Consider the following 16125-nt stretch of genomic DNA (forward strand, 5'->3'; position numbering starts at 1 on the left):
GTCAGTAGCCATGGTGACATAGCGGCTGAAACTCTTCTGTTCCCTCGTCTGAAAATAAAAATAATACCCTCTACCTTCAGAAGCAGCCTGCTGCCCTCCCAGTGACAAGTCTTCCCTGAACCTTGCTTGTGGGCTGGCCACTGAGATACAGGTTGAGGTTGCTGGGGAAGGCTTCTGAGAAAGTCCTCTTTTGCCCTGTCTCCTCCCTGGGTCACAGAGACATGATGGTTGGTGCTTCAGCAGCCATTATGGGTGGTGATACAAATATGAAGTTGGAAAGATGGAAACTCTCAGCTAAGTCTGAGGATAAGCTAGAAAAGAGCCTGGGACCTGACGATCATGATGCGGAGCTCTTCTACAGCTTTGAACTGTTCACCTCCAGACATGTTTTCCATGGGGATAAAAGAAAGCTCTCTTTTGTTTGTACGTCTGTGTGTTTTCTTTAGGCTAGTCAAGTGAAGCAGTGGAGTAGAGAAGGAATAAAGAAGTCTGTAACTAGCTATGATTAATTGTAAACACCAGTATACTCAGACTAGCCAGGTATGTGTGATTTTCAGCTGATAAAGTTTCTTAAGTGCATTATGAGGATTAAATGAAATGATGCTTGTGTAATATGACGCAGTGCCCACTGCAACACAAGCACTCATGCTGGTACTGTTTCTCATCAAAGTATCAACAAAATTTCTAAAATTTCACCACAGTCACAAGTCAGATACACTCAGGGTAAGTTAAGCATCTACAGAGTTATCAAATATGTATTTCTCCAAAGGCAATTATTTCTAATATTCAGCCAACAAGAGAACACCTAGGACTCAAATGAAAGACTATCCAAATTGGAAGGGAGGGGTAGCTTGCTTCCTAAAATAGATTGATTGCACTTCAGGAGTCAACTTAAGTGGTGTTAGGAAGACCTCACATGTGCCATATGCCTATTGGAAAATAAGACCCAAAAAACTCCAATCAGATATTTAACACAACATCCACCCCTTTCAATCACCTTATGCTTACGAAGAGCAAAACAAAATGGATTAATTTTCACTAAAAATGATCTTGTTGTACATTGCTTTCAGTTGTAAAATCAGTGTATTTTACAGAAAGAAAGATCTTTTGAATACGGAAGAAACTAGCTGCTGCAGGGGTGAGATGCTGGACAAAAAAGCGGGCAGTCCTGTGTGACTCACTCAAAGGAGTGAAGCTGTTCAGTTTCGCCGACTGTAATATCAGTCTGTCTTGAAGACGTCTTGGCTCAAATGCAAGACCAGCCCTTGAAGATGGTCAAGACTCAGATGCATTCTCTACATCAGTGGAGGTTGCTAAAGGGTGGGGGAAAAAAAAAAAATATATATATATATATATACCAACTACCTGCAACAGAAAAAGTCCTCATTCCTGCCCTGGTAAGTTATACAAGGCCTTCAACAGCAAGATTCCTTTGGTGGGGACATGTTGGTGGGGGGCGGGGGGCACAGGGGTGTTGATAGGATATTTTTAGGATTTTGGTATTCACATTTGTGAATTATAAACGGGCTTACACTCCAAGTCATTAAGAGGACACTCAAATACTAACTTGAAGTTAACAGATAAGGAAAGTATTCTCTGTTTTCTTGAGTTTCTGCCACAGTTTCATAAAATAAGCTTTCATAAACAGGACAAAATGCTTCAGAGATGGATATGAGTGAGAAATGTTACTGAGAGATAGAGCTTGTAATCTTAATGCTGAAATGGAACTTTGGAAGAGCTGAGTTGGCATTTTCTGTTCTTTGGCTCCCTAAGTCATTCTAAATCCCTTCTAGCCTAGAAAGAGGTTGGACAGATGGATGGATAGAGGGAGAGATGGAGTGATGGATGGAGGGACTGGTGGATGCATGGTGGATGGGCAACCTGTCAGAGCAATTCAAAAGAATATGGATTAACGTGGGGGAAGATGCTCCACATCCTTCACTATCACTCCTGAAAATTTTCAGTGGAAAGTAATCATTGCCTGCCTTCAAAGAACTGACACATTGGGGATTCACTGTGAAACTCCAGGACTCAGAAGGAGTTCAGGTTTCATTAATGGACATTTTATTCTATTGCATTTTGCTGTGCTTAATTTTTTAGCCAGAGATGATTGGGCCATGTAGAGCTTTTAAAAACTGAACTTGTAACCCTGTGTATGAGACAGCAAAAGAGACACTGGTGCATAGATCAGTCTTATGGACTCTGTGGGAGAGGGAGAAGGAGAGGGTAGAGAGATTTGGGAGAATGGCATTGAAACATGTATAATATTATGTATGAAACGAGTCACCAGTCCAGGTCCGATGCAAGATACTGGATGCTTGGGGCTGGTGCACTGGGACGACCCAGAGGGAGGGTATGGGGAGGGAGGAGGGAGGAGGGTTCAGGATGGGGAGCACGAGTATACCTGTGGCGGATTCATTTTGATATTTGGCAAAACTAATACAATACTGTAAAGTTTAAAAATAAAATTAAAAAAAGAAAAAAAAAACTGAACTTGTGTGTGTGTGATGTAATTTGTTTGGCAATATCATCAGTAAGAAGAGCAAGAATTGTTATACTTCATCTGTATTCAGCCAAGCACTAATGGTCAAATTCCCTAAGCACCCCCAGAGCAGGAAAAAACCCAGAACTATGTTGCCCGTCAGAGTTTCTTACCTCTGTATACTTCCTGGAAAACTTTCCTGTTTCGAGCTCTTTTTCTCTACCTTACTGCACCCAAGTCTTACACAGAAGCTGGACCATGCATGGCCTCTTGCGGGCTTCTGGACTTCCCTTTCCAAGAAGCCAGCTCTCAGATCTTCTCTCCTCCTTTCGGCTCAGTTCCGTGAACAGATTCTTTGAAGAACAACCCTGCGTCCTGGGCTAATGAGTGACATTCAGGTCACACCCTCTTCTCAGCAGCCCTTCACCCAATCCCTTTTTAAAGAGGAAATTACATCTCTCATTGAGAAAGAGACTGCCAATCCTTGGAGGAAACTGTTATGTCGATCCCAGGGAGACTGCGAATTTCTGAAAGAGCAGGGGTCCAGGCAAGGGGCAGAAGAGACAGCTTTGCTCCTTCACGCCTGTTCTCACAGTCATCACTGTTTAGAATACAGGGCAAAAGACTGTGATTCACCTACGCATCACAGATTTTTAGATAGCCATTGAGAAGAGTGATGAACTGAGAACCTTGAAGCCATCTGGTGACCTTGGCAGCATGGGGACTTATGGACTTACAACTGCCACTTACACACAGCTTCAGTCTGTCCTCTCCTTCCACTGGTGCCATTGGCCGAACACCTCGTCCGTACCTGCTGCTCCATGACCGCACCTCCCTCCCCAACCCCGGGGTGGAGAGTGCTATTTACAGTTTGGCAATGAGAGGAACAACTCCATTTCCTGCCCAAGCGCACACCTGATGAAGTACCAAAGTGGGAACTCAGATACACATCTTCTGACTCCAACTATTATGCCTGGGCTCAGCCTGTTTTAATCACTAAAGTAATCCTTGTTGAGCACCTAACTGTGCCTTAAATTGTGCTGGACAAGTCGTGACACTTGACGTGGAAGGTGACATGGACATGTCCATGAGCACCAGTCAACCCCACAGTGCAGAGAGGCCTATGGGAGCTTAAAAAAAAAAGATCTGTCCAAAAGACGATTTTGCATTTGGTCAGATCCTCTGAAATCTGATTATGAGTAGGCTATGTAAAAGTGCTCTGTAAACTATAAAGCATGACACCATTGTTAATGACACTTAACTCTACCCATAGAGTTACCATGTGCTCGGTCGTGTCTGACTGTTTGTGACCCCGTGGACGGTAGCCCTCAAGGCTCCTCTGTCCATGGGATTCTCTAAGCAAGAATACTGGAGCAGGTTGGCATTTTCTCCAGTAGATCTTCCAACCCAGGGGTCACATCTCCTGCATCTGCTGCATTCGCAGGTGGATTCTTTACCACTGAGTTACCTGAGAGCCCCATAGTTACCATAAAGACGGTAATGAATCTGGATAAAGGCCCTTCAGACTAGTTGACAGAACACATGTTATTCTACACCTGGCTCTCGGAAGTTTGCCAATGTGGGTGCCTAAGAAATGACTCTGGGGCCAACTGACCCAGAAAGCATCAGGACAGGCTGTCCGGCTATCTCCTTCCCTGCAAGCCATTTTCCAGAACCCGCTGAAGCCTGTGGATCCCTTTCCCCAGTTACCCCGGCATAATGCGCATTGAGAATAAACAAAATCACTGTTGAAGGTTGTCACACTTCATTCCACAGGATTTAATGATTCAGAGAGCCACACTGGGGCCAGCCCTCCCTCTCAGCAGAGAATATTATCTGTTCTTCCTCACCTGGAGTGAAAATTCATGAGAAAGTTCCTAATCCTGTAAAGTTTAGCCCCAGACAAGGAAAAGAAGGTGTTTGAGGAAGGAGGAAATGAGGAATTAAAAAAAAAAAACATAATCCTTCCCTAGGATTTGTTTGTATAACTCTATTGTTTAGCTTTGGCCTATCATTATCAGTACTCAATTTTACAGAATAGTTTTCTTTAAAAAAAATCTTAAAGAAAGAGTGAATGCCCCAAAAGTTTAATTACATGAAAACATGAGTTTGGCACTCCCACTCCCCTCATTGCAATCATTTTAGTATTTGACAACAGGCTCCAGGTTGAAATGACTTGCCCGTGTAGTTTCTCTATGACATGGTGAAGTCATATCAAATCCCAGGGCTTACAGATAAATAATACAGGGCTTCCTGCCTCCAGTTAGTGAGAACAATCATTCCATTGATGGCCTTGCGCAGGCTGACTTTAAAGACAAGACGAAACTTCTTTCATCGGCACAGAGACTGGAACAGGAGGTGGCCAGACAGGTGGCCACAGCCTCCAGACGTGAAGCTACTCCTCAGCTGTCCCATCCAGGATTTGTTTGAAGGAGAATGGAGAGAACTTGTAACCAGCCCCAGTGTAGAACTTGTTTTGGAACTCCACCCTGTTGTTGGGGGCAAGGAGAAGGGGAATCGAACACAGAAATGAGAGGCTGGCAGCCGGAAGGGAGAAGCGGAAAGAGTGTAAAATCAAGCCCCAGGCGAGGAAGGCACCCCTGGCAGCCACCATAGGAATCCTGGGGTTTCGGGGCTTTATTTTCAAACCCTTCTCTTGCCTCCCCCTGACACCTTCTCCGCCCCCCATTTTCTCCAGGCCTTTACTAGTGACCTCAGGGACCACAGCACAACCTCCCCCAGATCCCCAACCACCAGGGAAGTCCTTTCTGGGCAGCACTGTCTGAAGAGATGGTCATGGGACAACGTACCACCATGTGGTACAGGCGGTTTGCTTCTATCCTAATCTTAAACTGTGGGGCTTACATAACTGCAGAACCACCAGAGCCTTGACTTACACTTTTATAACTTACATAACAAATACCACAAATGGTCACTTCTGTGTTATTATGTTGCAGAGTTCATTTCTTTAATGACATGGGTAAATATAATGTTATAGCCTCAGGCAGGGAAGGCTATGATTCTCTCAAATCAACAGGTGAGATGGAAAACCTTTTCTTTATGAACAGTGGCCACAGATGGAGGGAGGAAGCCTCAGTGAAGCTGAGAGTCTGGCCAGGACGTATGGGAAACCTGATGCTTCAGTAGAGAAGACACACCCAAAATTCTTGGCTGAAAAGTGACCCGGGAGAGAAACAGAAGCCTAAGCAAATGTTTGCATATTCGTCAGTCCAGTGATGGCCAATGGCCTCTGGACACATCTATGCATGTCAAGGGCCTCCAGTGAGAGCCTTCCTCCTGGGGGGTACCCTCCTTGAGTTTCCCTTTTCCAAGAACTATTTGCCTGTTCTGTTGGTATAATTCCCACACTCAGCAACAAGGGCCAGAGAGCCCAGAATCGCTCAGCATCTCCCTCTGTGAGCCTTTCCAATCCGTCATCTTACCAACAGTTGGGGTGTCCCTTATGAAGCCAATTATAATAACAAATGAACATTTAAAAGGAGTGAATGGGAACTAACGTGTCTTCTAGAGCAGTCACTGTGTGTGTGTATATATAAGACATCATTTGATATTACACCAAGAAGGGACTAAATTAAGGTTCCAAAAAGGCGCAGGAGTTGCTAATGTCACACAACAGGTCAGGATTTGAACCCAGTCAGCTAGCCCTCCCTCCCATCCACCCTCTTTCCCGAGAGAGCGTCTACTCTACAAGCAGGTCATACCAGTGCAGCCTCAGGGCATGCAGGAAAGCAGAGAGGCCCTCCATGATCAGAAGGATGGCTACCGTCAGAACAGCGAACACGGCAAAAATGATGAAGACCCCAACGAGTCCTCCCCAGCCTCGCGTTCGAAGGCCAATGTGCATCACCATTGTCCAGAGCACTTCAGACAGTTCTGCCAGACACAAGAGAAACACTCTCAACCACGTGGTTTACTGGGCAAATGCAGATTACTCTCATACAGTAATCCTGGATCTGTACACCCTACAATTCGGCAACTCCGCTCCCAGGTGGAGAACGTGGGCATCTACACCCTGGGTTACCTGCCTACGGTCATCTACAGCAGTTTTGGAGGAGTTTCCTTCAAGAGGACAAGTGTATGATGGCACATTATTCACCAGTGAAGGTGAGCAAACCATAGCTACTGGCAGCAACATGAAGGAACATCTTATGCCAAAGAAGCGAAACACAAAAGAATACGTGTAATACGATTTAATATGTACTGAATTCAAATTCATATATTAAAGCCCTAACCCCCAAGGGATGGTACTTGGGAGATGGGGCCTTTAAGAAGTGAATTGGGGGACTTCTCTGGTTGTCCAGTGGTTAAGACTTTGCCTTCCAAAACCAGGGCCAAAGGTTCGATCCCTGATTGAGGAACCAAGATCCCACATGCCTTGCAGCCAAAATACCAAAACATAAAACAAGCAATATTGTAACAAATTCAATAAAGACTTTAAAAATGGTTAACATCAAAAAAAACCTTTAAAAAAAAAAAAAGAAATTATTAGAGTTAGATGGGGTCATAACGGTAGAGTCCTCATGATGGCATTAGTGCCCCTTATAAGAAGAGACACCAAAGAGTCCTCTCACTCCTCCTTCCAGGGAGATACTATAATTACAGGAGTTTGTACAAGAAAACAAGCGGCCAAAGCAGTCAAGACCACACTAACTCTGAGCACCTGCTTTTCTGCTGTAAATCAATAACCAGGCTCATTTTCACTGCTTTGGTTTCTATTTATTTAGCACACATTCTGGCCTGGGTTCTCTGTTCTTGGCATGATGCCCAGGGCTGGGAATGCAGAGTTAAAAGCCAGGGTCCTTACCTTTCAGGAGCTCAGAATCTAGTAGGGAGACAGGCTAACAAGACAGGGTTACAATCTGTACTAGGTCAGAGCACCTCCAGAACCTAGGGAAGGGCACCTTCCAGACTGGGAGCCAGGGAGGAAGACCAGCAGCAAAGGAGCCAACCACGCTGAGTTCTGAAGGAGGAATGAGACATCAGGCTGCAGAGAGGGTTCAAGAAGGGAAGAGTATTACAGGTGAGGGCAGACACACGGAGGGCCGAGATGGCGTGGCATCTTCAGGAGCCTCAGGGCCGTTCCTCGTGGCCACTGCACAAGAACTGGGGAGGGGGTGGGGGTAACAGAGAGCCAGTGGGGCACGGAGGGAAACACCAGGAGTCAAGACTGGAGAAGCAGGCAGAAATCAAGAGAAATTTTACAAAGTAAGTCCATGAGTCAAGATTCCAGATTTAAGTCATTCTTGGGGCTTAAATCTTTACCAATAAATACAAGAGGCCTGTAGAAACTAGGAAAGGCAAAGAAATAGATTCTCCCGAAGAGCTTCCAGAAAAAAAGAGAGTTGCCAACACCTTGTTTTTAAGCCTTCTGCCCTCCAGAACTGTAAGATAGTCAATTTCACAGTGTTCTAAGCTGCTGTGCGCTGCGCTCAGTCACCTCTGCTACATTTGTGATAATTTGTTCAGCAGCAACAGGAACCTGACACAGAGGGTAATCATTTCAGCAATACAAAGCCAGACCTCCTGAAAAAAAGTCACTTCTATTAACACTTTGAAAGAGCCACTCTTCTGGCAAGCACACCAGAAACAACCCAGAAGGCACTTTCTCCTCCAAGTACATTACATCTGTTTCCAAAGGGACGTGTGATGGTCACCCTGCCAGGCGGCCCACTCACTCACGTGCATGTGCCAGACTGAGGGCCCAAAGCCGGAGGTAGGAGGCTGTGTTGGAAATGCAGCCCAGGCAATACTCGATCGTGTGAATGGCCTGATGCACAAAGACGTCTCCAAAGTTGAACTGAAAGAGAGAATTTCTGATGTTACTCCATCAAGTACTTTCTATGCGAACATGTTACAAATGATATATGGAGAAGACCTGGGCTCTGCTGTGAAGACATTTTTAGTTAAATGACAGGGAAATAGGTGGAGAGAGTCACAGTAACATAGGAATGTCTGAAGAATGAACCTTAGCCAAAGAGAGGTCTGGCTTAGTCCTGGCTCCTGGGAGGCAGTCTTGAAACCCTTGAGATTTCCCAAGTGAAAGAAAAGTCTATATTCAAGCTCCACTGTTCCCTGGGACCACACTGCATCATCTTTGCTAAGGAGGTATCCAAACAGAGGCACTTGGTAGTTTAAGTGGGAGCCGACCTCACCTGAAAGACCTACCATGTGGTCAGAGACTTGAGACTTTCAGCCACATGTTATCAACCCAAATCCAACTCCAGGGAGGGAGATAAGATTGGGTGCAAACACCTGGACTGCACTCGGGTCAGTCACGCCTACATAATGACACCCCAATAAAACAGGAAACCAGAAGGTGTGTGAGCTTCCTGAGAAAGCAACACAATAACACAGCTGCATGTCAATGTCAATGCAGGAGAGCCATGCGTCCCTAAGGACACGGGAGCTCGGCCTTCAGAACCTCCCAGTGTCGGATTCTGCTGACGTGCCTCTTAGGAGGATTGCTAATGTGCAGACTTTGGCTGTAAATAATCCTGCAATTGAAAGTACAGCCTTCTCCTGAGTCCTGTGAACTGTCTACAAATGACTCAACCAAGGGAATCTGAGGGCTCCCCACCCCCGACTTGTGACTGATGTCAGAAGTGTTGGGTAGACTTGGAAGTCTGGAGATGTGTGCTGTTAACCTGGAGCTGGGCTGAATGCGGGTGAGGAGAGAAGTGGGAGGAGACCTGGAGAGGGGTCACAGTAACATAGGAGTGTCTGGTGAAGAATGAACCTCAAAGAGTCTGGCTGAGTCGAGTCGAGCCTGGATGTGCTTTGTCCTGGGAGACCCAGGTATGACCGTACTGGGGGAAAGAGCTGTCCAGCAGAGCCTGGAGTTGCCCCCACAAGGGCGGCGGGTTCATGGAAGAGCTGGCAGGGGCACACTGACTGGATATATCCTGAGGTGAACGAGGAAGATGGATCAGGGAGGTTGTACAAGACAGGCTGGGGCTTGATGAGTCAGATGTGTGGGTTGGATTCTAAAACATTCCAGCAGGTCTCAAAGACCTACTAATATCAATCACCACTAACAAGGGTTACTCTCTATATCTGGAATCTGTTCGGAAAACTTTCCATGATCCAATTTTTCAGTAATTCTGACTATCCATTGGTACAAATGAATAATTTTTTAAAAAGTAATTAATACCACAAATGGAGCTACTTATATGCCTTATGCCTCACTTCCTGTGAGGCATCTCTGAGGCCTCACAGGAACCCTCTTTCCACTCCAGAATTAGAAGACAGCTCCAGTTAAAATCCCCATCCCGGGGTTCAGGACTATGGGTGACTTCAGTCATGGGATTAAAAAGTCAGCTGCCTTGTCTGAGGAAACATGGCACATTCCCAAGGAGGGGAGTGGCTGCCCTTGGACAGAAAGGGACAGGGAGGGAGGAGAGAAGAACACAGTTTGGGAATTCATGTGCAAGGCAATGTCACAAAGATAAGTGAACAAAGTCAAGAAAGAGCCAGCGTTGAGGCAGGAGCAGGCAATGGCAGCTGCTCATGCTTACATTGGGGCAGAGGACTGGCAATTAATAACCCACCTCTTGCTTCAAGATAAGGGACCAGATTTGGGCTCTGTGATTGTAAATGAGGGCACTGATGGGGAAAATAAACCAGCAGACTCCCAGGGGCACAGTTCTGAGCCAAGGGGTCCTTGGTAACATTTAGGAGCTTCTGTGTTACAAAACTTGAAACTGATATGCACCTCATACTCAGAGCAGTACCTGGGCAAAATTTTAAAATGCCCCCTGATTGGATGGTAAGTAGCTGGAAACTCAAGTGTTCCCCCTTCCATGAGATCTCCCCAACTTCCCATGACTTAGGGATGACAAGGCCACCCTCAGCAGGGTCCTCCCGACTCTCCCAGCTCTCCTGCTTAAGTCCAATCAGATGGGCTGGTGCCCACACACTGCTAAGTCACTTCAGTCATGCCCACACACTACTGGCTGTTAAATACATGAGCATCCTCCCTGGCTAGAACTGACCTCTAGAATCTGTACAAACAGCAAGCCTTCATAGGGTGTCAAGTCCCAAATACCTCTTCTTTAAATAAGCCATTTTTTCTCTAATATTTTGACTGTGCAGCTTGTGGGCTCTCAGTTCCCTGACAAGGGATCAAACCCAGGTCACGGAAGAGACGGCGCCAAACCTTAACCACTAGGCCGCCAGGGGACTCCCTTAAATACCTCTTGATCGTGGTCATCCTGAGCCCCATGGGCACCTACAGAAGCACTGTGACCAGAGCTGTCACCCTCGGTGTTCTCAGTGGTGTCTTCTGGGATTCTGGAGGCCTGCAGCTGTCAGCAAACAAGAACATGAAATGGCAGATTCACTTTTAGGATTATAAAAGTTCTCTATAAAATAAAGGCTCTCATTAACTATTAGCTATGTTCCATATTAGCTATGTTCCAGAGAAGGCAATGGCACCCCACTCCAGTACTCTTGCCTGGAAAATCCCATGGACGGAGGAGCCTGGTAGGCTGCAGTCCATGGGGTCACTAAGAGTTAGACACGACTGAGCGACTTCACTTTCACTTTTCACGTTCACGCATTGGAGAAGGAAATGGCAACCCACTCCAGTGTTCTTGCCTGCAGAATCCCAGGGCCTGGGGGGGGAGCCTGGTGGGCTGCCATCTATGGGGTCGCACAGAGTCTGACACGACTGAAGCAGCTTAGCAGCAGCAGCATGTTCCAGATACTGTTCTAAATTCTCGATTATCTCATTTAGGCTTTGTAACAATGTTTTTTATGTAAACACAATTATCCCCCCATTGTACAGAAAAGTAAACTAAGGTACAGAAAGGTTAAGAAATGAACCCACAGGATTGCACAGTTAGTTAAGGCTAGTTAGTGACAGAGTAGCATCAGTAGGCAGTCTGATCTTGGGCATGTACTTTTCTCCATGGTGTTCCAGAAGGTGCTGGATTAATCATGCTCTTTACAATAAACCAACAGTCTTGTGACCCAAACAGCCAGATTTCTACTAGCAAATCCAACCAGGAGGGATTAATGAGTGCTACTGTCTGAATACTTGTGACCCCCCCAAAGTTAATGTTAAAATCCTAACCTCCAAAGATGAAAGTATTAGAAAGTGGAACCTTTGGAAGGCACTTAGGTCATGAAGGTGGAAGCCCTGTGAATGGAATTAGTGCCCGTATAAAAGAGGCTTCAGAGAGCCCCCTAGCTCCATCTGGTAAGGACACACAGAGACGATGCCAGCAGTGAACCAGGAAAGTGGTCTCACAAGAAGGTGATGATACTGACACCCTGGTCGTGGACATACAGCCCTCAGAACTGTGAGCAATAGATATCTATTGCTTTAGCCACCCAGGATGCAGTACTTTGTTACACAGCCCAAGTGGACTAGACAAAGACTTTTCCAGCACAAACACACTTTTTAAAATAAAAGCATTACTTTATAAAAATAGCTAAGAGGCTTCCCTGGCGACTCAGTGGTAAAGAATCCATCTGCCAATGCAGGAAATATGGGTTCGATCCCTGATTTGGGAAGATCCTGCCGGGGAGCAACTAAGAGCACGTGCTCCAACTACTGAGCCTGTGCTCTGGAGCCCAGGAGCTACAGCTGAGTCCATGTGCTGCAACCACTGAAGCCCGCATGCCCAGAGCCTGGTCTCCACGAGAGAAGCCACCATAATGAGAAGCCCGAGCACTGCAGCGACAGAGTAGCCCCTGCTCTCAACTAGAGTAAAGCCCACGCAGCCATGAACGCCCAGTACAGCCCAAAATAAAGAAAAATAAAAACTTTTAATAATTTTTTTTAAATAGCTAAGAAAAGAATTCAAGGGGAAAAAAATCTAGGTCTAGTTGCCATTCAATTTGGCCTGATTTTTATCCTTGAGTCAGAAAAGAATATTTAACTCAAGTCACCCTGAAAATTAATGTCCCAAGGCCAAAGTTGTTCCTAGAATGATTTCACAGGTAGCGTATTGCAAATTAGGCATGAAAGTATCTTTAGTTTTCTTTCTTCAGCACATCTGCACCTAATATTTGCAGACCTTTGGGCAAAGGTACAAACGAAAGTCCACATGCCACATGTCTAAATATTTTAAAGGTATAAATCAAGCCAACAAAGTCCCAAACAAAGTATATTCTGGCCTCTGTCTTGGCAAATAAATTCTCACCAGAGCTTGGAAGTTCAGTTCAGTTCAGTCACTCAGTCGTGTCCCAGTCGTGTTCAACTCTTTGCGACCCCATGAATCACAGCACACCAGGCCTCCCTGTCCATCACCAACTCCCAGAGTTCACTCAGACTCACATCCATTGACTCAGTGATGCCATCCAGCCATCTCATCCTCTGTCATCCCCTTCTCCTCCTGCCCCCAATCTCTCCCAGCATCAGAGTCTTTTCCAATGAGTCAACTCTTCGCATGAGGTGGCCAAAGTACTGGAGTTTCAGCTTTAGCATCATTCCTTCCAAAGAAATCCCAGGGCTGATCTCCTTCAGAATGGACTGGTTGGATCTCCTTGCAGTCCAAGGGACTCTCAAGAGTCTTCTCCAACACCACAGTTCAAAAGCATCAATTCTTCGGCACTCAGCCTTCTTCACAGTCCAACTCTCACATCCATACATGACCACGGGAAAAAGCATAGCCTTGACTAGACGAACCTTTGTTGGCAGAGTAATGCCTCTGCTTTTGAATATGCTATCTAGGTTGGTCATAACTTTCCTTCCAAGGAGTAAGCGTCTTTTAATTTCATGGCTGCAGTCACCATCTGCAGTGATTTTGGAGCACCCCCCAAAAAAATCTGACACTGTTTCCCCATCTATTTCCCATGAAGTGATGGGACCGGATGCCATGATCTTCGTTTTCTGAATGTTGAGCTTTAAGCCAACTTTTTCACTCTCCACTTTCACTTTCATCAAGAGGCTTTTTAGTTCCTCTTCACTTTCTGCCATAAGGGTGGTGTCATCTGCATATCTGAGGTTATTGATATTTCTCCCTGCAATCTTGATTCCAGCTTGTGCTTCTTCCAGTCCAGCGTTTCTCATGATATACTCTGCATATAAGTTAAATAAGCCAGGAGACAATATACAGCCTTGACATACTCCTTTTCCTATTTGGAACCAGTCTGTTGTTCCATGTCCAGTTCTAACTGTTGCTTCCTGACCTACAAACAAATCTCTCAAGACGCAGATCAGGTGGTCTGGTGTTCCCATCTCTTTCAGAATTTTCAACAGTTTATTGTGATCCACACAGTCAAAGGCTTTGGCATAGTCAATAAAGCAGAAATAGATGTTTTTCTGGAACTCTCTTGCTTTTTCCATGATCCAGCAGATGTTGGCAATTTGATCTCTGGTTCCTCTGCCTTTTCTAAAACCAGCTTGAGCCTCTGGAAGTTCACGGTTCACATATTGCTGAAGCCTGGCTTGGAGAATTTTGAGCATTACTTTACTAGCGTGTGAGATGAGTGCAATTGTGTGGTAGTTTGAGAATTCTTTGGCATTGCCTTTCTTCGGGATTGGAATGAAAACTGACCTTTTCCAGTCCTGTGGCCACTGCTGAGTTTTCCAAATTTGCTGGCATATTGAGTGCAGCACTTTCACAGCATCATCTTTCAGGATTTGAAATAGCTCCACTGGAATTCGATCACCTCCACTAGCTTTGTTAGTAGTGATGCTTTCTAAGGCCCACTTGACTTCACATTCCAGGATGTCTGGCTCTAGGTCAGTGATCACACCATCGTGATTATCTGGGTCATGAAGATCTTTTTTGGAAAGCCAGGTGCAAATTCAGCATCCCACACCAGGACAGGGGCGCACAGGAGAGTTGGCCCTGCACTGGCAGGTCACCCTTCCCCTCTCACCTCTGATTTCATCTCACAGCACAGGGACCATGGCCTTGTGGCTCATGTGTGGGCACTCCCACCCAAGATCTCTACGTCCCACCCACACCCCCCACAAACTGCTGCCCCTTGACCACACCAGGGTCAGCGGCACCCAGTGGTCTGGCTGGCCCTTTGTATGACCCAGAAGTGGGCTTGAGTCCCTCTGGACAGGAATTCCAGGGTGCCGGGCATCAAGAGGGGGCTCTGGGTCAGCCTCTTCCCTTGGCCTGTGGTTCCTTGCCCCAACGTGAGGAAAGGGACTCAAGTTAACATTACTTTGTCCTCTTGAAATCCTATTTTCTCTCCCTGTCAACTTAAAGAAGAAAATATCAAAGAAGACATGGAAGACAGTTTTTCCATTTCCATCCCCTAAATGCTAGACTTCTCTGGACATATCCTGAAATTGGTTCAAGTAAGCATAAACAATTGTGTAGAAGTGTGATCCGGGGGACTTGGAAAATCTCACTCTTTTCCTATTCAAAATATACTTTTCTACCCCCCTAATAATCTTCTCACAATGTCTGAGCTGGATGCTGTCTGAAATAAAATAGTAATCAACTGGAAATTAGCTACTTGCAACTTTCTAAAAACACATAAAATGCATGCAAAAAGACAGACATAGGTTGTATAGAGCAGCACTATCTATAATTACTAACACTGGAAAAAAGCCAGATAACTATCAATACTTTGATGCTTTCAAATTGTGGTGCTGGAGGAGATTCTTGAGAGTCCCTTGAACAGCAAGGAGATCAAACCAGTCAATCCTAAAGGAAATCAACCCTGAATATTCATTGGAAGGACTGACGTTAAAGCGGAAGCTCCAATACTTTGGCCACCTCATTGGAAAAGACCCTGATGCTGGGAAAGATTGAAGGCAGGAGGAGAAGAGGGTGACAGAGGATGAGATGGTTGGATGGCATCACCAACTCGATGGACATGAGTTTGAGCAAGCTCAAGGAGACAGTGAAGGACAGGGAAGCCTAGCAGGCTTCAGCCCACAGGGTGGCAAAGAGTCGACATGACTGAGCAACTGAAAACCAACTATTAATACATGAATAGATAACTAAATTGTGGTACATCCATGCAAGGGAATACTATATGCCAATCATATACATACAATCTCTCAAATATAATATCAAAGGAAGGAAGCCAGATCCAAAAGAAGGCACAGTGCAGGATTCCATTTACATAAAGTTCAAAAACAGGGAAAACTAACCTACAGTGTTAGAAATCAGGGTAATGGTCAACCTTGGGCCAAGAGTGACAGGAAGCAGGCACAAAGGGACTCCGGGGCCTGATGATGTTCTGAGTCTCCACCTGAGTGCTGGTCACCCTAGGGTGTTCATGTTGTGATACGTCACTAACATGGGCCCTTATCAGTTGCGTACTTGTATGTGTGTAGTCAGTCAGTTCAGTCGCTCAGTCGTGTCCGACTCTTTGCAACCCCATGGACTGCAGCACATCAGGCCTCCCTGTCTATCACCAACTCCCAGAATTTATACAAACTCATGTCCATTGAGTCAGTGATGCCATCCAGCCATCTCATCCTGTCACCCTCTTCTCCTCCTGCCTTCAATCTCTCCCAGCATCAGGGTCTCTTCAAATGAGTCAGTTCTTCACATCAGGTGGCCAAAGTATTGGAGTTTCAGCTTCAGCATCACTCCCTCCAATGAATATTCAGGACTGATTTCCTTTAGGATGGACTGGTTGGATCTCCTTGCAGTCCAAGGGACTCTCAAGAGTCTTCTCCTACACCACAGTTCAAAAGC

General features: G+C 45.7%; 2 protein-coding genes across 6 annotated transcripts in view; both read right to left on the reverse strand.

Annotated features, from left to right (window-relative positions):
- The window catches only part of SVOPL (SVOP-like), a 96093-nt gene extending 93241 nt beyond the window's left edge, over positions 1-2852 (reverse strand). For 2 of the 3 annotated variants that reach the window (XM_010854924.1, XM_010854925.1), the window contains exons 1-2: positions 2656-2852; positions 1182-1313 (exon numbers count right to left, since the gene is read on the reverse strand). The gene's annotated coding sequence lies outside the window, so the exon portion shown is untranslated. The remainder of the gene's footprint in view (positions 1-1181; positions 1314-2655) is intronic. The other variant, XM_010854926.1, reaches the window with a different exon arrangement.
- Positions 2853-4324: 1472 nt separating this feature from the next.
- The window catches only part of ATP6V0A4 (ATPase, H+ transporting, lysosomal V0 subunit a4), a 71672-nt gene continuing 59871 nt past the window's right edge, over positions 4325-16125 (reverse strand). For all 3 annotated transcript variants that reach the window (XM_010854929.1, XM_010854930.1, XM_010854931.1), the window contains 4 exons: positions 10696-10806; positions 8183-8300; positions 6205-6376; positions 4325-4971 (listed from right to left, as the gene is read on the reverse strand). In XM_010854929.1, coding sequence (XP_010853231.1) covers positions 4878-4971; positions 6205-6376; positions 8183-8300; positions 10696-10806 — 495 coding nt within the window. In that variant the 3' untranslated portion in view covers positions 4325-4877. The remainder of the gene's footprint in view (positions 4972-6204; positions 6377-8182; positions 8301-10695; positions 10807-16125) is intronic.

This window comes from Bison bison, unplaced genomic scaffold (genome assembly GCF_000754665.1).
Source record: "Bison bison bison isolate TAMUID 2011002044 unplaced genomic scaffold, Bison_UMD1.0 scf7180017864352, whole genome shotgun sequence".
Lineage (NCBI taxonomy): Eukaryota > Metazoa > Chordata > Mammalia > Artiodactyla > Bovidae > Bison > Bison bison.